At 41.6% G+C, this 27,671-nt stretch overlaps 1 protein-coding gene across 4 annotated transcripts in view; it reads right to left on the reverse strand.

Moving 5' to 3' along the window:
- Positions 1–5,381: 5,381 nt before the first annotated feature.
- LOC132407651 (tubulin beta chain-like) overlaps positions 5,382–27,671 on the reverse strand; it is a 33,995-nt gene continuing 11,705 nt past the window's right edge. For all 4 annotated transcript variants that reach the window (XM_059994450.1, XM_059994448.1, XM_059994449.1 and 1 more), the window contains exon 4: positions 5,382–6,543. In XM_059994450.1, the coding sequence (XP_059850433.1) occupies positions 5,513–6,543 (1,031 nt within the window). In that variant the 3' untranslated portion in view covers positions 5,382–5,512. The remainder of the gene's footprint in view (positions 6,544–27,671) is intronic.

Here is a 27,671-nt window from a genome sequence, read left to right on the forward strand (position 1 = left end):
GGACATTAACTTTATTGTTTGCAAGCCACTCCTGTGTAGATCTGGCTTTATGCTTGCAGACATTATCTTGCTGGAAAACAAATGTTTTCCCAAGACACAGTTCTCTTGCAGACTGCACCAGGTTTTCCTCCAGAATTTCTCTGTATTTTGCTGCATTCATTCTACCCTCTACCTTCATAATCCTTCCAGGGCCTGCTGCAGTGAAGCATCCCCACAGCATGATGCAGCCACCATGGTTTATGGTAGGGATGGTGTGTTTTTGATGAAGTGCAGTGTTTGGCTTACGGACAAAAAACCCAAAGTTTGGTTCATCAGACCATAGAACCTTCTTCCAGCTGAGTTCAGAGTCTCCCACACGCCTTCTGGCAAACTCTAGCCCAGAGTAAGGACTTCAAGCTGCAACTGGCGAACCAGCCACAACTGAGGTGACCCTGGGAAAACATCCAGATGGACTTCATGGGACCCCTGCCAAAAGCAAGGGGAAATCTACTGTCTAGTAATTATGGATCACTTCACCCGGTGGCTAGAGGCGTTCCCAACAAGGGACTGCACCGCCAGCACCGCTGCATGGATTCGAATTCAGGAAGTCCTCACAAGGTGGCGAACCCAAGTCCAAGTAGACTCAGATGAGGGAGCCCATTCCACAGGGAAAATGATGAAGGAAATGTTCCAACTGTTAGGAATTCAACAATGGTTTCACATTCCCTACCACCCTCCGAGTTCAAGAATGGTAGGAAGGATGAATCGAACGATGAAGAGTGCCTTTGACAGAGCTGCATCTGAGATGGGAAAGACCTGGGTTGATGCATTACCAGGAATCCTGATGAGATTGCGAGCAACCCCAAATCACACGCTGGGCCTCAGCCCTTATGAATTACTGATGGGGCAAGTAATGTGACTCCCTTATGAGGTAATTACAGGTTGCAGCAAGCCTGGAACTTAAAGAAATAGAATGACACAGAATGTAAAAGACCTTTGTAACCAACTTAACGTGTTGAAGGACTAAGCAAAACAACAGCAGCACATCGCTGATCAAAGAGAGCCAGAGGGAAAGGTGATAGTCCCCCAACAACTGGGCGACCGCGTCTTGGTGAGGGTGCTGCCTGAACGGGCAGGGTTTGCTCCCAGGTGGATAGGACCACAGACGGTACCTTTAATAAGTGACACGTGTCTGTGTGTAGACTTGACGAGGCAGCCAGTGGGAACACTGGACTCAGGTTAAACGTTATGACTCCATAGACAGGGTGGGGGATCAAGTGTACCCAGTAACCGTGTAATTACAGAGAACCTAAGAGATGAACACCAGCCAGCCACAGCAGACTTGATCACAGTTGATAGAAACACATCCACAGCAAGCACGAAGGCAGAAGACACTAAGACTGTGACAGAAACCTGTGAATAGTATGTTAAAGTGTGATGGTAATGGTACTCTGTAATGAAGACTGGTTGCTGAAGGTAGGTAATTAGTTGGACAGCAAGAACAGAAAAGACATTGGAAAAGTAGATGGGGAGGGATTTTAGTTAAAGGAGAGACATCAAGTTCCACAACTTTGATAGCATGGCAGACTGAATAAGCATCTGAAAGCAGTCATCCCAACCCGGTTGGGGAGTGAATACAAATAAGCTTGGCCCTCATAGCAGTTGGGGCCAGCAATTGACTGGACAGTTTGGAAGGGGGTGCCAATGGGGAGAGGTCCTTGCAGTCATTCAAATGAAGACCACCCCAACCCCTTCTTGTACATTGATGAGACAGCCTGTGAGGCTGATAGATTTACCTTGAAGGAGAGAGTTTTAGCTACCAAACAATGAATGGGTGAAGACAAGGAATGTGATTAAGCTGCAATCAGCCAGCGAGGAAAGAGCCAACAGGCATACAAATGAAGCTGCATTTCTAAAGACTGTTCAAATTTCTGGAATAATCTCTCTGCTTAGCATTTTGTAGGTAGTAGTTAGGGATGATAGGGTAAATGCAGATGCACATAAAGTAATTGAGGGGTGGGGTGGATTTCCGCAGCAGAGCATTTGAGTAGATCCTCCTTAAGGTATTTACCAGTACTGTATATATCTACCAGTAAAAAAAACCTTGCCCAGGCTTGCACCCTGGAAACTTTCCAAGGCGCAAATCCATGGTCTATCGAGACTAATGGAGGTCTACATATCTACCAGTACTTTTTGACTTCATTCATTATTCAACAACTTCTGCCGCCTCCAACTAGATTCCAGCACCAGATGCACTTCCCCAGCCTTGCCTTTTCTAGAAATGACCACCAACCACTCCCCTTCTCATGGCACTTCCCCAGGCAACCTTATCCTTTACCATCTTTCACGGACTTAATATTTCCTCAAAGTGAAGCAACAATTCATTTGCACATCTTGTAATATTATGTATGCATTCAGTGTTCATAAAGTGGTCTCCTATACACAGGAGAATCTATAAACACATTGGATGACTACTTTGCAGACCACCTCCATTCAACCCTGAACTTCCAGCTGCCTCTCATTTCCACTCTAAGCTCTTCCAATAAAACAAGATGTAAGCTCAAGGAACAGTACTTCTAGACACGTTGCTGCAATGATGGGCTGATTGCAGAATTCAACAACTTTAAATAACTAGCTTTTCCTTTTTGTTTTAGCTCAGCATTCATTACCATCATCCTTTCAAAACTAACCAATAAGCTTCAAGACCTTGGCCTCAATCCCTCCTTGTGCAATTGGATCCTCGATTTCCTCACTTGCAGAGCCCAGTCAGTTCAGATTGGCAACAACATCTCCTTCACGATCTCCATCAGCACAGGTGCATCACAAGGCTGTGTGCTCAGCCCCCCTGCTCTATTAATTTTATACAATGACTGTGAAACTAAACACAGCTCCAATACCATACTCAAGTTTGTTGATGACATCACTGTCAGAGGCTGAATCAAAGGTGGTGATGAATCAGTATATATAAGGGAGACTGAAAATCTGGCTGAGTAGTGCCAAAGCCATGACCTCTGACTCAATATTAGCAAGACCAAGGAGATGATTATTGACTTCAGGAGAAGGAAACCAGAGGTCCATGAGCCATTAGGTATCAGAGGTGGAGAGGTCAGCAACTTTAAGTTCCTTGGTTTCTGAATCTGGAGGATCTGTCCTGGGCCCAGCACATAAGTGCAATTACAATGAAAGCAGGGCAGCGTCTCTGATTCCTTTGGAATTTGTGAAGAATCAACATGACATTTAAAACTTTGACAAACTTCTACAGATGTGTAATGGAGAGTATATTGACTGGTTACATCACAACCTGGTATGGAACGACCAAAGTTCCTACAAAGAGCAGTTGATATGATCCAGTCCATTATGGGTAAAGCCCTCCCACCATTGAGCACATCTACACAAAATGCTGTTGCAGGAAAGCAGCTTCCATCATCGGAGACCCCACAACAAAGGGCATGCTCTTTGCATCGTTGCCATCAGGAGGAAGGTACAGGAGCCCTAAAGACTCAAAGTACCAGGTTCAATAACAGTTGTTACCCTTCAGCCATCAGGCTTTTAAACCAAAGGGGATAACTTCACTTGTCCCAGTATTGAAATGTTCCCACAACCTATGGACTCACTTTCAAGGACTCTTCATCTCATGTTCTCAATGTTTATTGCTTATTTATTATTATTATTAATTTCCTTTTATATTTGCAGCTTGTTTTCTTTTGCACACTGGTTGAACTCCAAGTTGGTGCAGTCTTTTCATTGATTCTCTTATGGTTATTATTCCATTATGGGTTTATTTAGTATGCCGCAAGAAAATTAATCTCAGGGTTGTATATGGTGTACTTTGATAATAAATTTGCTTTGAAGTTTTGAACTTTGGGCTGGACTATTCTAATGTAGGCCATCCTTATATAACATTAACTCACTTTCTCTCTCACCACAGTTGAGGCATTCTTTTATAATTTATGTTTATAGCAATTGCTGTGTTCTGTATGTAGTTGTTTTATTTTTCTCCCTAATTACAGTCATTGATCTTCCACTATTTAGACGTCTCAACACTGATGAGCTACAATTAAACAGCAGTCACTCCCTTCTCTCAGATAGCAAGGAGGCAAACACGTCATCCTGAAAACACAGGTATGCACTCCACCACTGATGTTTTCTTTGTTGTTTCCACCAGTCCCACTTTCTGCAACTTAAACATGCTCTTGTTTCACCTTTTCCTGAGAAAAAGTGACTGACCTAAAATGTTAAAGGTTGTTTCTCTCTCCACAGATGCTGCCACACCTACTAAGTGTCTCCAGCATTTGTTTCTTTCACTTTGTCAACTTAGCCTTTGCCTTACTCTCCAGAAACTTCAGCATAAAGTATAAGCTGGACACTCCAGGTCTGCCCTATAGCAGCTACTACCCTTTGTCTAGAAACATAACTTCACCTGCTGTTGTTGGTGGGCCTAAACGATGGAATGATGCCATTGGAAGTACAGCCCCACCAGTGCTCTACCAAAAATTTAATCCTGAATTAGCACTTAAGAAAATTATCTAATATTATGAATATTAGAATATGAATATTATCTTATTCATAATTTTTTTACCGGACCTTATGATGTACAATTAATTGTTCTGCTTCTCACATTATAAAAATGAGTGCACTTCAAAAAGTAGCTTGTAAGCAGCAGAACACCTTGGTTATTCCATGGTCATGTCAGATGCTGCAAAATTACAAGTTCTTCTTTAGATCATGTGAAAATTTTCACAGTGTAAAAGTTTCATTTAGGAGGAAAATCTCTTATTACAGCAGGAAGTACTCACCCTCATCAGCATAAGAATTAAATTTCAGCGCTGTTAAAAATGTACTTAATGAGTTTTGTGGGACATGAACCCAAAACAGACCATGGAGTTTCTCTTGCCTTTATAGTTAATGTTGGGTTATATGGGTGTCCAGGGAGGGGTAGCATCTCTAGTGAAGGGGCTTGTCATGTCCATTCCAGTGCAGCTCTCTCACCTTTGGTTTCCACTGGACACTCAGCTCTCACCTGTGGCTCCAAGTATGTGACAGTGGCCACAACCCGGTATACCACTTTGACAGACAGGTGAGGGTAGCCAGCGTCTTCATACCCTGGTGAGACAATGGTTAGGAAGGCGATACTGCAATGACCCATAGAGAGTAAAGGGCATGACAAGATGTCATGGCCATTTACTGCAAGCAAGGAAGACCCCAGTTGGTGATGCCTGTTTGTACAACTGGACCTGGACTTCTGAGGTCAAAAGAGTGGAAGTGCCCCAGTGCAACAGCTTTTCCACATTAACAACTCTGCCACACAATTTTCTGTCATCATTGGATATGACGGACAACCAGCACTATTAATAATAAAAAGCACACATTAATTTTATTCTTAACAAATCAAGTACTATGAGCCATCTTTAATCAAGTACTGGCCATCAGCCAGTTCACACGGCATTGAAATTAGATGATGTGCACAGTGCAGGAGAAAAAAATCGGGCCTCCCTGTTAAGAGTTAGAATCTCACAATTGACATTCAGGGCTCCTAATCATCGTCATCGTGAATGCTAACCTCCTGGTAATATTGATATTCAGTTATCAGGTCAAGCATGTCAGCCTCAGCCTCAGTGAATTCAAACTCGTCCATGCCCTCACCTGTGTACCAGTGAAGAAAGGCTTTCCTGCGAAACATGGCAGAAAACTGCTCACCAATGCGCTTGAACAGCTCCTGGATGGCTGTTGTGTTGCCAATGAAGGTGGCTGCCATCCTGAGTCCTCGGGGTGGGATGTCACACACAGCAGTCTTGACGTTGTTTGGAATCCACTCCACAAAATAGGAGCTGTTTTTATTCTGCACGTTCAGCATTTGTTCATCCACCTCTTTCATGGACATGCGGCCCCGGAAAACGGCGGCGACGGTCAGGTAGCGGCCGTGCCGAGGGTCACAGGCAGCCATCAAGTTTTTAGCGTCAAACATCTGCTTGGTTAGCTCGGGTACGGAGAGGGCACGGTACTGCTGGCTACCACGGCTGGTCAGAGGAACAAAGCCAGGCACAAAAAAATGCAGGCGGGGGAAGGGGACCATGTTCACTGCTAGTTTACGGAGGTCAGCATTAAGCTGACCAGGGAAACGCAGACAGGTCGTTACACCACTCATGGTGGCTGATATCAAATGGTTCATGTCACCGTAAGTGGGAGAAGTAAGCTTGAGAGTTCGGAAACAAATATCATGTAGAGCTTCGTTATCAATACAAAATGTCTCATCTGTATTCTCAATGAGCTGGTGAATTGACAGGATAGCATTATAGGGTTCAACCACAACATCTGATACCTTGGGTGAAGGAATAACACTGAAAGACAGCATCATTCTGTCAGGGTATTCTTCACGAATCTTGTTAAGGATGAGAGTGCCCATGCCAGCGCCACTACCACCACCCAGTGAATGAGTGAGCTGAAATCCCTGGAGACAGTCACATCCCTCGGCCTCCTTCCGCACCACATCCATTATAGAGTCAGCTAATTCAGCTCCTTCAGTGTAGTGACCTTTGGCCCAGTTGTTAGAGGCACCACTACGTCCTGGAACAAAGGCCAAATAACATGTTTTACTAAAAGGTTGATGAAAGGCTATTTGACCATCCCTGTAGCTTCTGTGTTTAACAGCCCTGAAGTCATTTTGTCCAACACCCAATATGGCAGAATGCTCCAAATATTTGTCATCTCTTATGGAAACAATGCTCCAATTACTGCTTAAATCAACGTTTCTCTAATTAGTAACCTCTGTTTATCCTAGTGTAAAGTAAATCTGCAGTCATTTTAAAAAAATCATTTAATATTTTAGGTTCCTGTACAACAGACTTGAGATCTAAGCTATTTTACTCCTTGTCTGTCTACCTCCTTTGCATCTGGAATCATTGATCTTGTTCTTTTCCACCTCAATATACGGAATTAACTTTGATCCACCCTTCTCTTTGACTGTGAATACTGTACCACCAAAACAGTTTTTTTTTGCACTAGCAACACATTTGATTTTACTTTTATTCATTTGCGACACTGTCTGAACAATGAAAGTGACTTGTCTGCAGTTTACCCTCAAGTCTACTGGTGTCAGTTCCATTCCATTTGTTGTTAACTACTTGGGGAGGAGTTTAGATCTGTTACAGACCTCAGTAAACACAGAAAGAAAATTAAAGTTCAAAAAAAGTTTACAAAGGGCAATGTGGAAAGTAGCTATGAAATACAAAAAATTACAATATTTTTCAACTGAGTAAAAATATATTTTCTGAAGTTGACCTTGATTGAGGGTATAAAGATTAGCAGCAGTGGAAATGGACTGCCAGTATGTTGCAATAATAGCACTAAACTTGGAGGATTTCCCTTGTTAAGTACTTCTATTACAATCATAATTGCTAGGTCAGTTGGACTTGGGTTCTGCTTGGTAGCACTGTTATTTCTAGGTTAGAAGGCCGTGAGTTCAAACACTTGAGCAAAATTCAAGGTTGAAGTTCCACTCCCACATGAAGGAAGTGCAGCTCTGTTGGGGATGTCCTTGCTGACAGTGTGGGAGAGCATTAAAGACACAGTCACACAATTCTAGGAAGTACTGGCAAACTCTCTTAGTGAATACAATTCATTGCTCAGCTAATGTTTCTAAAGCTCTCACTATCAGATTACTGCAATTGGTCATTACATTTCCTACATTACAGTAATAACCACACACTGAAAATACATAATTGACTGCAAAGTACTTTGTGACATCCTTAGGTCATAAAAGGTGCTGGATAATCATAGATATTTACGTCACAGTAGGATCTATTTGGCCTATGCTAGATACCTCTTAATCTGTGGATACAGTTTGAGCTACAGTTCTTCTTAAGTACCTTTTTGATATTGTCACTTATTATCTTTTCAAGCAGTGAGTTGCAGACTCCCACTATTCTAATGTGATATTTTTCAACTGCCCTCTAATCTTCCTTCTAGTTACTGCCCTCCCTGTCCTTCCTGTTAATCATATCAAGGCTTCTCATAATGGTTCGTCATGTAGAACATTCATAGAAATGCATTTTTTTTTACTATGGAAGGATGGATGAGCTGGTGGTGTAGACCTTAAGTAACACAAGATTAAGTTAATTTTGTTCCCATGCTTCCTCCTGTTTCAGAATATTCATTTTCCTAATGGAAACTACATGATGGGCTCCTCAGAACAATGAAGAGTGAGATTTTAAAAAATAGGAGCAACGTCAGAAAAAAATAAAGCCAGGGGAAAATAAAACCAGCCAAGAACTCCTTCTGCAACAGGAGCTAGGCACTTGACACACTCTTCAACCTTTTTAAATTATGTTTTTCTTTGTGACTGTACGTGTTTCTGAAATTGGAACCATATGTGCTATTTATGCTTTGTGCTGTTGGTAATGTGTGCTGTACCTTGGCTGTTTTGTTTGGCAGTATTCATGTAGGACTGAATGATCATTGAACTTGAAAATTCATTTATAGCTGGCAATATCGATAGGCTATTTTTTTAAAATCAGGTAGGTTTCCTCAATATTGGTGGAGCAGTTAATGCTGCTGTCTCACAGCTCCAGTAATAGTGACAGTGTTTATTTCCTCTCTGGCATTAAAGAGCACTTATGGGATGCTGTACTGTAAAAACTAATGCAAAATATCTGGCATTTTCCTGCTCCCATGTTTCCTCAGAAAGATGTTATTCATTTTGGTCCTCTTTCTTTCTTTTTATAAACCTGAAAAGGCTTAATGTCTGTTTTTATTTCCCTTGAATAGTGGGGCAGGTTCAAAGGAATTAAAAACCTACTCCTATTTCCAGCTTTTCAGCGAATGTTCCCATTTTCTACTTACAACGAATGGAAGACCATTGATGATGCAGTGAAGACAGTTGGAAGTTAAGACGCTACTCTGGAGAACACACAAACACATAAATCTCTTTCAATGACAATAACTCTTTAAGCTAAGTATGGCAACAGCAAATGGACAGTTTTCTCCCTGATCCCCACTAATGTTGATTTTTCCAGGGAACCTTAATGCCACAATTATTCAAATGCTGCTTCAATGGATAAGATGGTCACTCAGATCTCTCCTCTGCAATTCAATTCATGTGGATAAGGTCTTGACTCAAATCATTCTGGTAGAACCTACACTCATCACACGAGTTGGATGTTGGCAAATAAATGACTTTGAACTTCCATGTTACATTGCTTATATTGGGGAATACACTGATGGAGTCATAGTTGACCAGATTAACTTTCTCATTCTTGAATTCCCTTCCTCTAACTGTAGCAGCCAAGAGAGAAAAAAAAAAACTAGAAGATAAAGGACTACTATATTACTACAACAGCAGATGGTAATGAAGGAGTGGTAGTACTGAGCCTATGAATGAGAAGGTTAAAAAGGATTGGAAGGATATGCTAATCCAGGGCTTTACCTCCAGTGCAATTCTCCAATTCTCTCTTCTCCAGCCAAGAAGCTGACACTAGATTCTTCCAATAATGTCTATGTCAATATGAAGACAGGATATTCTACTGTTATCACACGTTTCCAACTGTTATCTCATAACTTCTTTTTGCCAGAGGAGAAGTAATAGTTGATCTGACCCCATGTTGAAAGACTCGTAAGTTCCACAAGACAACATAGCATTGTGAGAAGCAACAACAAAAGGTGGGGGGAATGGGAATGGGATGAAAACAAAAGCTGCTTTTTAACACATAGGCATACTCAAGCAGAAAGAAGTGCATTAAAGAACCCAGTAAAGGACAGAATAACACAGACAATGTAGGAAATGTAAAACCTTGGCACTATAGAAAAAATCTTCTCCACATCCACTCTGGGCCTTTCAACATTTGATAGGTTCAATAAGATCCTCCCTCATTCTTCTGAGTTCCAGAGAATAAAGGCAGAGAGTCATCAATCATTCCTCCTATTATAAGCCTTCCTTTCCGCAAATTATTATCTTGCACCTCCTCTGAACTCTATCTAATGCCAGCACATCCTTTCTTACATAAGAGGTCCAAAACTGCTCACAATACTCCAAGTGAGGCCTCACCAGTGCTTTATAAAGCCTCAGCATTACATCCTTGCTTTTATATTCTAGTCCTCTCAAAATGAATGCTAACATTGCATTTCCTTCCTCACCACTGACTCAACCTACAAGTTAACCTTTAGGGAATCCTGCACGAGGACTCCAAGTCCCTTTGCACCTCTGAATTTCTTTTCTCTGTTTAGAAAATAATCTATGTTTTTATTGCTCCTACTAAAGTGCATGACCATACACTTCCTGACACTGTTTTCCACTTGCCCATTGCCCATTCTCCTAATCTGTCCAAGTCATTCTGCAGCCTCCCTGCTCCCTCACCAATACCTGCCCCTTTACCTAACTTTATATTGTTGCAGATTTGGCCACAAAGCCATCAATTCTGTCATCCAGATCATTGACATACAATGTAAAAAGAAGCAGTCCTAACGCCCAATCCCTGTGGAACACAAACAAGAGAAAATCTGCAAATGCTGGAAATCCGAGCAACACACACAAAATGCTGGGAGAACTCGGTATGACTGGCCTGATGAAGGATCTCAGCCTGAAACGTCGACTGTTTCCTCTCTTCCATAGATGCTGCCTGGCCTGCTGAGCTCCTCCAGCATTTTGTGTGTGTTCCCTGTGGAACACCACTAGTTCCCGGCAACCAACCAGAAAAAGCTCCCTTTATTCCCACTCTTTGCCTTCTGCTAATCAGCCACTGCTCTATCCTTGCAAGTATCTTTCCTGTAATACCATGGGCTCTTATCTTATTAAACAGCTGCATGTACAGCAAAAGGCCATCTGAAAATCTCATTTATCTAACCTGATTGTTATTTCCTCAAATAATTTTAACAGATTTGTCAATATTTTCCCTTAAGGAAACCATGCTGACTAGCCTATTTTATCATGCGCCTCAAGTACTCAAAAGCACATTTAAACAATTAACTCCAGCACCTTCCCAACCACTAAAGTCAGGCTAACTGGCCCATAATTTCCTTCCTTCTGCCTCCCTCTCTTCTTGAAGAGTAGAGTGACATTTGTAATTGTCCAGTCCTCCAGAACCATTCCAGAATCTAGTGATTCTTGAAAGATCATTATTAATACCTCCACAATCTCCTCACCTACCTCTTTCAGAACCCTAGGGTGTAGTCCATCTGGCCTAGGTGACTTATCTACCGTCAGACCTTTCAGTTTCCCAAGCACCATCTCCCTAGTGATAGTAACTGCACTCACTTCTGTCGCCTGACACTCTTGAACTTCTGACATACTGCTAATATGTCCCAAGAAAGACTGATGCAAAATACTTATTCAATTTTCTGCCATTGCCTTGGTCCCCTTTACCACCTTGCCTGCGTCGGTTCCAGCAGGCCAATATTTACTCTCACCTCTGTTATACTCTCTAAATATTCTGGAGTGGAATTGATGCTTCACTGTGGTTTTAGTTGTTTGGCCTCATTAAAACTCAAAAGGTAGATTAAAGGGACCAAAGTTAGTCCTACCACAGGTCACCAGCCTGAATATCATAAATCAGGTTATTGGAAAAATAATTTAACATTACCTTCAGACTTTGTTTCATTTCATCATCTGCGGATATGGTCATGGAATGTACCCTATCCACAATCCAACCAACTCAGCAATGAAATGGAAACTAGAATCCATTTTATGATTATAGACTGTGACTTCCATTTTATGAGATATTGTTTTATACTGGTACAGACCCCCAAGAATAAGCCCCTGTTATACTGACACATCAGAAGTGTTGGCAGGATTTAAAGCTATTGAAAGTATTACTGTCCCATCTGCCCTACCCTGCAGGTTATTCTGAGGTAAGTGGCAGTCAAAATTGAATTGTCAGGAGGTCATTGTCTCTGCAAATGAAATATGAGTAATTGCACACAAACTGCACCAACCCGATTGTTGGGAAACACATGAATTCCACAGTGATCAAAAAGAAAAGGGATTTAACCCTCAACACTCAGGAGCAGCACCTAGCAAGGAGGACCTGGAGGACAGCATCCAAAGGGGAGACAAGGCTCTATTGATTGATCGTTATCACTCAGCTGCCTCCATTGCCACTTACTCAAGTAGTCAAGGAGGTAGCTGAGTGGTAAAAATCAATCACATGGGTATTCTCGAAATCAGAATCAGAATTAGAATTAGTTTTATTATCACTGGCATGTGTCGTGAAATTTGTTAACTTGGCAGCAGGAGTTCAATGCAGTACATAACATAGAGGAAGAAGAAAAAATAATAATAATAATAAATAAATAAGCAAATCAATTACAGTATATATTGAATAGATTTTAAATTGTGCAAAATCAGAAATAATATATATTTAAAAAGTGAGGTATTGTTCAAGGGTTTAATGTCCATTTAGGAATCGGATGGCAGAGGGGAAGAGGCTGTTCCTGAATTGCCGAGGAACACCTTTCTCTACTATGCTTTAATTCTTTCAGGGACCTTATATTGCAGTAACTAGTAGAAAAAGCTCCCTGGATAACTGGTTCTCTAAATTAAAGCATATAACTAAGTGCTGAGTAGATGGGTATTACTATGGCTCTGAAGATGACTCAAATGGTATCACAAACAAGAGCAAGTCTGCAGATGCTAGAAGTCAAAGTGATACACACAAAATGCTGGAGGAACTCAGCAGGCTGAAGAGCAACTATGGAAAGGAGTAAACATTTGACGTTTCACCTGATGTAGGGTCTTGGCCCAAAACATTGACTGCTTACTCTTTTCCTTAGATTCTGCCTGCTGTGCTGAGTCCCTCTAGCACTTTGTGTGTGCGTATTACTTTCTCAAATGGTATGTGGCTTCCTCTAGTGCCAAGGTCAGAGGCATCATGGAGTGGCTAGAAGACATTCTGGATGGGGGTGAGGGGGTTTGGGGATGACCAACTAATTAGTAGTTATGATATACAGTATGTTGGAACCAAAAACATGGACAGAAAAAAGCACAAGATTCTGCAGTGTTATCTAGTATTAAAGAGCAGGACCTCTAAGATTGTAACCTTTGGCTTATTTTTCATGCTATGTATTACTGAGTATAGAAATCAAAAGAATGTATAACCAGAGGGATGACGTAGTAAAGAAAGCCTGAGATGTTGGGAACACTTGGATCGCTTCTGGCTTGGGTGGGACTTGTACAAGGAAGATGAACTGCACCTGAACTGGTACGCCTTGCTGGAAGGTTTAAATCATTTTGGCACAGGAACAGAACACTGATTAGATGTATGTTTGGAGTGAAGGATAACAGGTTAGAGTGAAAGAAGGATAACAGGTTAGTGCAGTAGGCAGTGCAGGCATGTTAAGGACAAGTAGGCGTCCATCTTAATGCAAGGACTCCAAATGGCTGGGAAAAAAGATGAACTTACAGCATCACACACAAAATGCTGGAGGAACTCAGCAGGCCAGGCAGCATCTATGGAGTCGGCGTTTCAGGCCGAGACTTCGGGCTGAACTTAGAGCATACTACAATATGTCCAGGAAAGCACACAAGTGCCTCCACTTCCTCAAGAGGCTATAACAGAGCTGAGGTGCAGATGCTTGAGATCTTCCAGTCCTTAGGAGTATTGTGTTCTGTTCTGGTTTCCTCAATATAGGAAGGATGTGGAAGCTTTAGAGAGGGTGCAGAGATCCACCAGGATACTGTCTGGATTAGAGAGCATGTCTTTTGAGGAAGGGCTGAGTGAGCTTTTCTCTTTGGAGTGGAAGAGGATGAGGAGATTTGACAAGAGTGCATAAGATGATAAGAGGCACAGATAGAATGAACAGCCAGTACTTTTTTCCCCAGGGTGGAAATGACTAATATGAAAGAAGATAATTTTAAGGTGCTTGGAGGAAAGTATAAGGACGATGTCTGAGGTAGGATTTTTTTTTCACACAGTGCATGAAATGTGCTGCCAGGGATGGTAGTCAAAGCAGACATATTAGAGAATTTAAGTGACTCTTAGGTATGCATGTGGATAAGCGAAAAATGGAGGGCCATGCTGGAGGGAAGTGTTAGATTCATCTTGGAGTAGATTAAAAGTTTGGCACAACAATATGGGCTGAAAGACCTGTACTGTGCTGTACTGTTCTGTGTTCTAAACATCACTAAAAGCCCGTACAGGACTAACAACATAGATGCCACATCCAAGAAAATGTACCCATGCCTCTACTTCCTTAGGAGGCTAAAAGTATTTGTCATGTACCTGCTGATCCGCAGCAATATTTACCAATGACGAAGGAATCATCCTATCCAGATACATCATGGCTTAGTATGACAACTGCTCTACAAAGAGCACAAGTAACTGTGGACATGCCTCAGCATATCACAAAACACAGCCTCTCCTCCATGGATTTCGTCAACACTTTTCACATGCAATAATGCTGTCAACACAATGAAAGATCCCTCCCACCCTGAATATTCTCTTCACTGCCCTCCCATCCAGCAGAAGATATGAAAGACCAACTGCATGTACCCACAGGCTCACTGGCAGCTTCTACCTTGCTGTTGTAAGACTATCGAACAGACCTCTTGTATATGAGATGGATCCTTGACATCACAAAATACCTTGCCATGGCCGTGTGCCTCATTGTCTGCCAGAAGTGCACTTACTCTGTAACGATCAGACTAATGCCTTTTCCCTTGTACCGCTCAATGCAAAGTTGTGAGGAAATGGTCGATATAAATGGGATGCAAAACAAAGTTTTTCACTGTACCTTGGTGCACGTGATAATAACAAACCAATCTATCACCTCTACATACAGTTTAAGTGGGACTCTTCCTATGTGGAGAACTCGTAAAAAAAATCACCTCAATGTATGAATGTAATGACCAAATTGAGGAACTTATTGATTGTAAATATGTACAACATCTCATGCTTTTGTAAGAATTATGTACAATTTGTCCTACGAAATAAAGCATTCCATTTGAGCTTTGTTAGAATAAATAGAAAAGCGGAGTATATTTTACATATTGAAATTCTGAAAAATGATCAGAGTACCTGTGTTTCCTAGTATACCAATCACTCAAAGTTATGTGCAGTCAGCACGCAATTAGGAAGATGCATGTTGTGTTTTTTTTTGCACGAGGACGCGAATGAAAGATTAAAGGTTCCTTAATGGAATTATTGGCCTTGAGTGAGACTGCACTTGGAAACACTCAGTGGACCTGACAGCATATGTGGAAAGAGAAACAGTTAACCCTTCAGGCCAAAAGCCTTTTGTAAAATGGAAAGAGAGAAGCAGAGGTTATAGAAAGCACAGGAGAGAATGGATAGGATAAAAAGAACATCTTGGACAGGACGAGGCCAGTATTGTCATGTGGCAGGTTGTTGATGAAATTATCTGTTTAACAAGATAGAGAGTGACAGATTCACGCACTAGAGAGAGAATACAAACTAATGAAAACAAAATCAGCAAAATAAGGACAATTGGAGTGGAAGTACAAAGAAAAGAATGTAAAAGATGCAAAACAGTGCTATCAGACAGCGCTATCCATCCCTCCACCATCATCTGCAACCTGAAACTATCTTGTTTCCTCTCTTTTCCAGTTCAGAATAACGGCTCTTAAGGTGACTTATTTCCCTGTTTATCTTTCCAGAAATGCTGCTGACTTGCTGTGTGTTTCCTGAATTTGATATTTTTACAAACCTTATTGAATTTTTTGAAGAAGTTGTGAGGAATGTTGACGAGGGTAAGGCAGTGGATGTAGTCTATATGGACTTCAGCAAAGCCTTTGACAAAGTTCCACATGGAAGGTTAGTTAAGAAGGTTCAGTCGTTAGGTATTAATGCTGGAGTAATAAAATGGATTCAACAGTGGCTAGATGGGAGATGCCAGAGAGTAGTGGTGGATAATTGTTTATCGGGATGGAGGCCAGTGACTAGCGGGGTGCCTCAGGGATCTGTTTTGGGCCCAATGTTGTTTGTAATATACATAAATGATCTGGATGATGGGGTGGTAAATTGGATTAGTAAGTATGCCGATGATACTAAGGTAGGAGGTGTTGTGGATAATGAGGTGGGTTTTCAAAGCTTGCAGGGAGATTTATGCCGTTTAGAAGAATGGGCTGAACGTTGGCAGATGGAGTTTAATGCTGAGAAGTGTGAGGTTCTACATTTTGGCAGGAATAATCCAAATAGAACATACAGGATAAATGGTAGGGCATTGAGGAATGCAGAGGAACAGAGAGATCCAGGAATAACAGTGCATAGTTCCCTGAAGGTGGAATCTCATGTAGATAGGATGGTGAAGAAGGCTTTTGGAACGCTGGCCTTTATAAACCAAAGCATTGAGTACAGAAGTTGGAATGTAATGTTAAAATTGTACAAGGCATTGGTAAGGCCAAATTTGGAATATTGTGTGCAGTTCTGGTCACCGAATTATAGGAAAGATATCAATAAATTAGAGAGAGTGCAGAGACGATTTACTAGGATGTTACCTGGGTTTCAGCAATTAAGTTACAGAGAAAGGTTGAACAAGTTAGGTCTCTATTCATTGGAGCGTAGAAGGTTGAGGGGGGATTTGATCGAGGTATTTAAAATTTTGAGAGGGATAGATAGAGTTGACGTGAATAGGCTGTTTCCATTGAGAGTAGGGGAGATTCAAAAGAGAGGACATGATTTGAGAGTTAGGGGGCAGAAGTTTAAGGAAAACACGAGGGGGTATTTCTTTACTCAGAGAGTGATAGCTGTGTGGAATGAGCTTCCTGTAGAAGTAGTAGAGGCCAGTTCAGTTGTGTCATTTAAGGTAAAATTGGATAGGTATATGGACAGGAAAGGAGTGGAGGGTTATGGGCTGAGTGCAGGTAGGTGGGACTAGGTGAGATTAAGAGTTCGGTACGGACTAGGAGGGCCGAGATGGCCTGTTTCCGTGCTGTGATTGTTATATGGTTATATATGGTTATTTCATGTTTATAGCATCTGAACTCTTTTGATGTCTATGCTTGGAGTATAGTGTATACAGGTCTGTTCTTGTCACCTTAAGAAAATTACAGTTGTGACACAGGAAGGGCAACAAAGGTTCAGCTTGGGATGGGGAAGTTGGGGCTGGTGCAGGTGGTGGTGATTACCCTCTGAGAACATTAAGCAGATTGGACCTATGCACTCTCTTGGTTCATAGAATGAGACTAGACATGTAGAAATGATGTTTGCCCTGGCTGGTATATCTAGAACCAGGGATCACAATCCCAAGATAAATCATTCAGGATCAAGAATAAATTCCTTCTTCCAGAGGATAGCCTTACCAGATTTTCAGAGTTCAGAAACAGCATCAGGTTTATGATCACTGACATGTCATAACGTTTGTTGTTTTGCGGCAGCAGTGTGCTATTAGTTACAATATTAAATTTACAAAGTAGTGCAAATAGAGAGCAAAGATAGTGAGGTAGCGTTCATAGGTTCACTGTCAGAAATCTTTTGTGAGGGGGAAGAAGCTGCTCCTAAAACATTGAGTGTGTGACTTCAGGCTCCAGTCCTTCCTCTCTGATGGTAGTAATGAGAAGAGGGCATGTCCTGGGTGACAGGGTCCTTATTGATTAATGGCACCTTTTTGAGGCATTGTCTTTAGAAGATGTCCCTGACAGTGGTGTGGCTAGTGCCCATGATGGAGCTGGCTGAGTTGACAACCTGTGCAGCCTTTTCTGATCCTGTGCACTGGTCCCTCCACACCAGAGAATGGTGCAACCAGTTAGAATGCTCTCTATGGTACATCTTTGGAGATTGCTGGAGTCTTTAGTGATGTACAGTATGTACCATTGTATCATCTAATTGTGATGAAGATTTCTGCCTTTACCAAGATGAATTTCGGATCTCACCACTCCCTAAGTGATATACTTTATACGCTCCCCTTCCTAAACATTCTATAAATCTTCTTTGCACCACCACCAGTTCCTTCATGTTTCCTGTTAAACATTTGCTAGAACTATAGGCAGTCCTCGAGCTTAAATAGTGTGGTGCAAAGTTCCAGCATAACCTCCCAGTTCTTTTATCCAACGTCTCAGCTGAAAGAGGATAAGCTTTCATAAACTTTTTCCACACCTTCTTTATCCATCCTATTACATTAATAATCAATGGGCATACACTCCATGGTGTTTCTGTTCCTCTGCATCATTCAGTACCCTCCTATTTACTATAGATTTGATTCCATTGCTGCATTTCCCCAATTGTATTACATCACTTGATTAAATTCCATTTGTCATTCCGCTGAACAAGTGACATCATCAATATCTTCCTGCAGTCTAAAGCTTTCTGTTACTGTCAGCAATGTAATCGACTTTTGTATTATCTTCAAACATTTTTGTCCAATTCATTAACATATAATACAGAAAGAAAAGGATCAAGCATTGAATCATTTGGAACCCCTTGATCGTAGCCTTTCTGCTATTGTACTGAATTTAGCTCTAATTCATTTCTTTCCCTTGGATCCCAAGGGTTTTAACCTCACTGACTAAGAGTCAATACCAGCAACAAAATATTGTATCTTTCTTCATGATCATTAGCTTCACCTCCTCTATGGATTACTCTTGCTTTAAGCAATGCTATCTGATTTAACAAGACATTGACTGAAACAGCAGCGCCTCCTATAGCTCCAATTTCACCAACTTCACAGTTTTCTAAATTTAACCTTGCCTCCATATTTTACATCTAAGTTCTACCATTAAATATTATCTAAATCTTATTTGAATGCTAATAGATGTTTGTAGTTGGTGTTATTTATATCTTATGAAAGGACTTGCCTACATTGAGGTAGTGTAGCAAAGACTTACCAGACCGATTCCTTGGAGAAGAAATTCAATAGGCTTCTACTTAGAGTTAGAAGATAAGCACTGACCTCATTGAAACGTATAAACTTCTTGTGAGTTGACAGTGTGGATATAGGGAAAACATTCTACCTGGTTGAGCCTGGTTGAGGTTGAGGTTCCATACTCCTCAGCGAGGGATATGCCTCAACATTGGTGGGTCATTAGGGATTGAAATGAGAAATTTATTCACTCAGAAGATAGGAAATCTTTGGAATTCTCTACCCCAATGGATGCTCAGTTACTGGTTACATTCAAATCCAAAATCAGGTTTTTCTGATATTAGAGAAATAAAGAATATGCGATGGTGCAGAAAGATGGTGTTGAGGCCAAATTTCAACTACAATCTTTTTGAATGGTGAAGCAGGCTTAAAGGATCAAATAGCTTCTATTCACTGCCCCTGCTGCTATTAATGTCAGCAGGTATGATATTATGGGCATCACTGAGTTGTGGCTGAAAAATAAAAGTTGGGAATTCAGCAAGGATACAGATTGTATCAAAAAGACAGTCAGTTAAGCAGAGAGGGTGGGGTGGCTCCGACGGTAAAAGATAAAAACAAATCCTTAGAAACAGGTGACAAAGGATTAGATTATGTAGAATTGTTGTGGGCAGAGTTAAGAAACTGCAAGGATAAAAACACCCTAATGGAATTATATATAGGCTTCCGAACAGTAGCTCGGATGTGGGGTACAAATTACAGCAGATAGAAAAGACATGAAAAAAGGATAATGTTACAATACTTGTGGGGATTTCAATATGCAGGTAGATTGGGAGAATCAGGTTGGTTCTGGATCCCAAGAGAGGGAATTTGTTGAATGCCTACCAGATGGATTTTTAGAGAAGCTCATTGTTGAGCCCACTAGGGGAAAGGCAATTCTTAATTGGGTATCGTGTAATGAAATGTTTTGATTCGGGAGCTTAAGGTAAAGGGACCTTTAAGAAGCAATGTGATCATAACATGATAGAATTCACCCTGTAGTCTGAGAGGGAGAAGCTAAAATCAGAAGTATCAGTGTTACAGTGGAGGAAAGGGAACTACAGAGGCATGAGAAAGGAGCTGGTCAAAGTTGACTGGAAGGGGACAGCAACAGGGATGATGGCAGAACAGCAATGGCCAGAGTTTTTGAGAACAATTCAGAAGGCTCAGGATAAAAACTTCACAAATTAGAATTCTAAAGGAAGAACTACACAACCATGGCTGATCAGGGAAGTCAGAGACAGCAGTAAAGCAAAAAACAGGGCATCTAAATAGCAAAAATTTTGGAAAGCTGGTGATTGGGAAATGTTTAAAAACCACCCAAGGGCAACTAACAAAGCAATAAGATGAGAAAAGATGAAATCTGAAATTACACTAGCTAATAATATAAAATAGAATAGCAAAAGCTTTTTCAAATGTATAAAGAGTAAAGAAGAGGCAAGAGTAGATACTGGACCACTGGAAAATGACACTGGAAAGGATGGACAAAGATAAGGTGGATGAACTTAATAAGAATTTTGTGTTAATTTTCATTGCGGAAGAGACCAGCAGTATACCAGAAACTTGAGAATGTCAGGGAACAGGAGTGAGTTAGTTGCTATTTCTAAGGAGGTACTTGGGAAGCTGAAAGGTCTGAGAGTTGACAACTACCTAGATCTACATTCTTTGATTCTGGAAGAGGTAGCTGAAGAGATTATGGAGGTAATAGTCATGATCTTTCAAGAATCACAACATTCTGGAATGGTTCTGGAGGACTGGAAAATTGCAAATGCCACTCCACCTTTTAAGGGAGGGAGGGAAAAGATGGGATACTATAGGCCAGTTAGCCTAACTTCAGTACAAAGACAAGTACTGTTGAGGAAACAGGGAGTCTACAGAAGGACCTAGACAGATTAGGAGAATGGGCAAAGAAGTGTCAGATGGAATATAGTACAGGGAAATGTATGGTCATGCACTTGGTTAGAGGAAATATGTAAAGATGTAGACTGTCTTCTAACCAGACAGAAAATTCAGAAATCAGAGGTGCAAGGGGACTTGAGAGACATTGTGCAGGATTCCCTAAAGTTTAACTTGCAGGTTGAGTCGGAAGTAAGGAAGGCAAATGAAAAGTTAGCACTCATTTCAAGAGGATTAGAGTATAAAACCAAGGTTGCAATACAGGGGTTTTTAAGGCATTGGTCAGACTGTACCTGGAGAATCGTGAGCAATTTTGGGTTAATTTTCTAAGAAAAAATGTGCATGCATTGAGAGGGTCCAGAAGAGGTTCTGGGAAGAATGATTCTGGGAATAAATGTGTTAACATTTGCGAAGCATTTGATGGCTCTGGACCTGTACTGGGGGGCGGGTTTCATTGAAACCTATTGAACATTGAATGTCCTAGATATAGAGATACACTGGATGTGCAGAAGCCTCAGAACAGAAAGTCATCCCTTTAGAACAGAGCTGATGAGAAATTTACTTAGCCAAATGGTGGCATATTTGTGAAATCATTGGCACAGACTGCTGTGGAAGCCAAGTGATTGGGTATATTTATAGTAGAGGTTGATAGATTCTTGACTAGTAAAGGTGTCAAAAAGTTACAGGGAGGAAGTAGGAGAATGTCGTTAAGAGAGATAATAATCAGCCATGATGGAATGACAGCATAGGCTTGATGGTCTAATTCTGCTGCTATGTCTTATGGTCTTATGTTCTCATGTTTCCATCACTTGTCTCATGCCTAATATTGATTCACTCATTCAACTGGCTATCTGATATATTTATTTGATAAATCAGAATTTTATTTTCAAATTGAATACTCTATTGCTTCTCTTACAGACTGAAGCAGGTTATTTAAATTCAAACTATTTTTATAAACACCACATTAGGATGCTGTTCATAGACTTCAGTTCAGCATTCAACACAATCATCCCTCAGAAACTGATTGGAAAGCTGAGCCTACTGGGCCTGAACACCTCCCTCTGCAACTGGATCCTAGACTTCCTGACGGGGAGACCTCAGTCAGTCTGGATCGGGAGCACCATCTCCAACACCATCACACTGAGCACGGGGGCTCCCCAGGGTTGTGTGCTCAGTCCACTGCTGTTCACTCTGCTGACCCACGACTGTGCTGCAACACACAGGTCAAACCATATCATCAAGTTCGCTGATGACACGACTGTGGTGGGTCTCATCAGCAAGAACAAAGAGTCAGCTTACAGAGAGGAGGTGCAGTGGCTAACGGACTGGTGCAGAGCCAACAACCTGTCTCTTAATGTGAACAAAACAAAAGAGATAATTGTTGACTTCAGGAGGGCATGGAGTGACCACTCCCCACTGAACATCGACACTCCTCGGTAGAGATCGTGAAGAGCACCAAATTTCTTGGTATTCACCTGACGCAGAATCTCATCTGGTCCCTCAACACCAGCTCCATAGCAAAGAAAGCCCAGCAGCATTTCTACTTTTTGCGAAGGCTGAGAAAAGTCCATCTCCCACCCCCCATCCTCATCACATTCTACAGGGGTTGTATTGAGAGCATCCTGAGCAGCTGCATCACTGCTTGGTTTGGAAATTGCACCATCTCAGATCGCAAGACCCTGCAGCAGATAGTGAGATCAACTGAGAAGATCATCGGGGTCTCTCTTCCCGCCATCACGGACATTTACACTACATGCTGCATCCGCAAAGGAAACAGCATTATGAAGGACCCCATGCACCCCTCATACAATCTCTTCTCCCTCCTGCTGTCTGGGAAAAGGCTCCGAAGCATTCGGGCTCTCACGACCAGACTATGTAACAGTTTCTTCCCCAAAGCTATCAGACTCCTCAATACCCGAAGCCTGGACTTACAACTTACCCTACTGTCCTGTTTATTATTTATTGTAATGCCTGCACTGTTTTTGTGCACTTTATGCAGTCCAGCATAGGTCTGTAGTCTAGTGTAGCTTTCTCTGTGTTTTTTTTATTACGTAGTTCAGTCTAGTTTTTGTACTGTGTCATGTAACACCATGGTCCTGAAAAACGTTGTCTCATTTTTACTATGCACTGTACCAGCAGTTATGGATGAAATGACAATAAAAGTTGACTTGACTTGACTTGACATTCAAAATAAAAGGAAAGAAACTGAATCAGACTCTGGTAGCTAATAATTTTTGAAGTAATTTTACAGACAAAAACACATTTAAAATCTGAAAATGAGGTAAACGGATGCGCATCACCCCCACATTTGTCTCCATGTAACACATCACAAGTTGATCCTTGTTGGGTCAGAATCTTGGAATTCTACACCTAATATGATTTTCATACCAAGGATGGCATCAGTTCAGAAGGAAGGTTAACCATCAATCTCTCAAGGGCAATTTGGAAATGTTGTGACATTATCCACTTTGATAAAAAATAATAGATGAATATGTTGTGGCAGGAAAGTTATTGAAAGGAATTCTGAAGGACACAATTTATCTGCATTTTGGAAAGTGAGGATTGATTGGGGATGGTCAGCATGACTTTGTGTGTGTGGGAAATCATGTCTTATGAATTTGAGTTCTTTTTAGAGGTGACCAAAAGGACCGATGAACGCAAAAACAGTAGGTGTTGCCTGTACGGACTTTAGCAAGGCCTTTGACAATGCCCAGCATGGTACACTGGTCTGGAAGGTTAGAAGACATAGGATCCAGCTTGTCCTAGTAAAATGGATACAAAATTTGTTTGGCGATATGAAACAGAGGGAGCTAGTGGAGGGCTGTCTTTGAATTTGAGAGCCTGTGACCAATGATGCTTTGCAGGATCAGTGCTGGGTCCTTTGTACATTTTCATATATATTTATCATTTCAATGAGAAAGTAGGTGGCATGATGAGTAAGTTTTCAGACGACAGCAAAATTGGTGATATAGTGGACAGTGAAGATTTTAAGATTACAACCAAACATAAACCAATTGGGAAAGTTGGCAAGGAAATGCAAGATGGATTTTAACTTGAACAAGTAAAGGTGATTCATCTTGGAAAGATCAACCACAGCAAGAAATAAATAGAGAATTGCAGACCCTGGGAATGTTATTGAACAGAAAGACCTTGGGGTACAAGTACCTAGTTCTCAAAAATGGGAACACAGGGTGGTAAGGAAGGCATATGGCTCTTGGCCATGGGCCAACTCCAACTGTAATCTTGGTCCTGAACAACTCCAGGTTGAGAACTCTCTCAATAACAGTGAGTTCTACTGTTCCTCTTCTTCCACCACGAGCCCCCCCCCCCCCACCAACTCATCCCTGGTCTCTCAGGCTCCCCTCTATCCCTCATCCATTCCTCTGACCCTGTCTTCCTCCCACCCTACTTTCCCTGAACAACCCCAACCCTCCTCTCTGGTCTGATCTCTCCAACCTGATGGCATAAACATCAATTTCTGAAACTAAATGATCTCTCAGTGCCTCATCAGTGAATTAACAATGCTCAGACAGCTTTTTCAATCTAGTTACAAAAGATGAAATCGACTCCCCTTCCTTATGAATCCTAAAACATTCTGCAATCAACAATGGTTTCAGTTCTTAATGTTCCTGCATTATGTTCATGATATCAGTTTTTGCCCACGATAATAATATCTTTGCAGGACTTTCTGGAGGGAAACCCTTCAGCAAAGTGGACTTAGCTGAGGTCTACCTACAGATGGAAGAAGACTGCAAAGTGGTTCTGACTATAAACACTCACAAAGGGCTTTATCGCTATCATAGGATTATTTTTAACAGTAGCATCTGCAGTCTGCACTCTGGCCAAAAACTATGGACCAGATGACGCAAGACTGCCCAGGCACTCAGTGTTACTTGGATGTCATCATTGTTACCGGTGAGGATGACAAAGAATATCTCCAAAATGTCAAGACAGTGTTAAAAAGATTAAAAGATTGTGGGCTCAGAGCATGGCGCAATAAGCGTGAATCCTTTAAACCAAGCATCACTTAATGTGGTCACACCATTGACGCACATGATTTATGTGAGTATGCTGAGAAAATTCAAGCAGCGGCAGATGCCCCAAGGCCAAAGGATGCATCACTGTTGTGGTCCTTCTTAGAATTTGTCAATTACAATAACAGGTTCCTGAGAAACCTGGCTACTGTGCACGAACTCATTAATTGGGAAGAAATGGCAATGGACAAAGCAGTGTGAAGTGGTGATGTCAGACGCTGTAGTCACACATTATGATCCACAATCATCCAGTGAAGCTTGGCTGTGACGCCTCACTTTATGGAATAGGAGCAGTCATGTCACATGTTATGACTGATTGATAGTGAACACTCACTTACCGCTGCAGAGAAACATTACCCACAGATTGAGAGTGGCCTTGAGTTTGGGCTAGAGTGTAAAACGTTTCTACCAGTGCCTGAATGAGAGAGAGTTTATCCTTAATACTGATTACCAACCACAGGTGTCCATTTTAATTCCACAAGGGTGCTCCACAAATAGCAGCAGCACCAGGTAGGGGTGGGCTCTGTTTCTTGGAGGACATAATTACAAGATTGAATAAAAGAACACAACCAATCATGGAAATGCTGATAGATTGTCCCATTTACCCTTGGAAATGGAAATATCTGGAAAAACTTACAATAGAGGACACCCCCTTAGCATATTCTCCCGAATGTAAATTGAAAATCTCCTTATTATGACAGAGATGATCCAAAGGAAAAGCAGAAAAGACCCCACACTGTCTCAGGTCTACATTGTAACCCAAAATGGCTGGAATGTGTAGCAGAAATTCCTGTTCTCCGATTTTTGCCTGTGCCAGAATGAACTTGCTCTTTACATGGGTTGCCTTTTGTGGGGATTGAGAGTTGTTAAACCACCCAAGCTGAGGGCGAGGGTGTTGGAGCAATTACATGCCAGACATCTAGGTGGCCTGGAAAAGACCAGCAGATCGAGCAGCTCATCATGTACTGTTTGTAATGCCAACATGTCCAGAAGATGCCAAGAGCTGCACCTTGTGTTCAGCAGCCTCTCCTAAAGGACTGGTGTTCCAGAACACTTAGTCAGTGACAATGGACCACAACTTGCTGTGGAATATTTCAGTCATTTCTGAAAATGAATGGAATAAGACAAATACATCTGCATTGAACCACCCAGCTACAAATGGCTTCGTGGAAAGCTTTGTCCAGAGACTATAGAATGTACTGCAAACAATGCCTCAGACCACACTACATCAACTAACACTGACTCAGAAGCTCGCCAATTTCCTCCTTGCAGATCGCAATGCAGCACACCCTACAACCAAGAACTCACCAGCAATGTTGTTCCTGGATCACCCCTTGCGCTCACGCGTGGATCACCTCAAACCCCATCTCAGAAGGAGTACACAAGCCAAAGAGCTGAGACAAACTGGGAGGCTCCACAAGCGAGGAGGTTCAATGTTTCACTCCCGGACAAGCAGTCCTGGCAAGGGACTACAGAGATGATTGAAAGTGGGTACCTGGAAAGATTAAGGACAGAGCAGGACCATTGTCCTACACAGTGGAGGTTCTATCGAATGCAGTCTGGAGACAACACATTGATCAGATGAGGAGAGCAGAGTCAATTGTTAGGGAAGAAAAGTGTCCAGAGTATGTATGTATGTTCATGTGTGAGCATGGAGGAATGTTGTGTATTTTAATATTTCAGTACTAATGTAAATATATTGTTTGATTAAGCATTCTTATTTACATGAATCAGTATGGGTTATATATAAGTACGTGAATGAATATGTCATTGTGCCACCATGTTCTATGTGAGTGCCTCACTAAAGGAATACTAAGCACGCACGTTATCCTGGCTCCTGTGATTTTCTTTCAATTAGTTTTTTACACTTATAAACATAACAGGCTGCTGCTGTACTCTGACAGACTGACCTCTACTTTGCTGAGGCCAAGCTACAGCTCTCAGACACCTTCTCTTGCTTATCATTTGAAGAAGATCCAGCTAAAGAGAATCAAGCCACTGTCTCCCACACCGTGAGTAGAAGGAGTTAGGGAAGAGGCTGAAAAGCAGGACCTGCAAGGTAGTCATCTCTGGTTTACTCCCATTACCATGTGCTAGTTAAGGCAGGAGTAGGATGATAGTGCAGATAAATGAGTGGCTGAGGGAGTGGTGTGGAGGGCCAGGTTTTAGATTTCTGGATCATTGAGATCGCTTCTTAGGAGGGTATGACCTGTACAAAAGGGACTGGTTACACCTAAACATGAGAGGGACCAATATACTTGTGAGCAGGTTTGCTAGAGTTGTTGGGGAAGGTTTAAACTAAGTTGGCGGGGCATCAGAACTGAAATGATAGGCCTGAGGACGGGGCAGTTGGTACACAAGTCGATGCAGTATATACTAAGACTGTGAAGATGAACAGGCAGATGATAGGGCAAAATTGCAGTCAGTGGGGTATGCTTAAGTGTAACATGGGGGCAAAATCATAAATGGTGGTGAACACAGGACTGATAGTGTTTTTATTTGAATGCATGCAGTATAAAGAGTAAGGCAGATGGTCTTGTAGCGCAGTCAGAGATCGGCAGGTATGACATTATGGGCATTAGTGAATCGTGACTGAAAGAAGATCATAGTTGCGAGCTTAACATCCAAGTATAGATCTTGTATTGAAAGAACAGGCACGTATGCAGAGTGGATGGCATGGTTCTACTGATAAAAAATGAAAACAAAGCCTTATATTATTGAGTGATGTAGAATCCTTGTGAGTAAAGAAACTTCAAGGCTAAAAAGACCCTGATGGGAATTATATACAGGCCTCCAAACAGTAGCCAAGATGTGGGATATAAATTTCAACAGGAAATTAAAAAAGGTACAGAATAAGGACAATGTTATGATAGTCATGGGGATTTCAATGTAGATAGATTGGGAAAACCTGGTTGTTGCTGGATCCCAAGAGCAGGAGTTTGTAGAATGCCAATGAGTTGCCTTTTTAGAGCAGTTTGTGGTTGA

Source organism: Hypanus sabinus, chromosome 18 (assembly GCF_030144855.1).
Source record: "Hypanus sabinus isolate sHypSab1 chromosome 18, sHypSab1.hap1, whole genome shotgun sequence".
Lineage (NCBI taxonomy): Eukaryota > Metazoa > Chordata > Chondrichthyes > Myliobatiformes > Dasyatidae > Hypanus > Hypanus sabinus.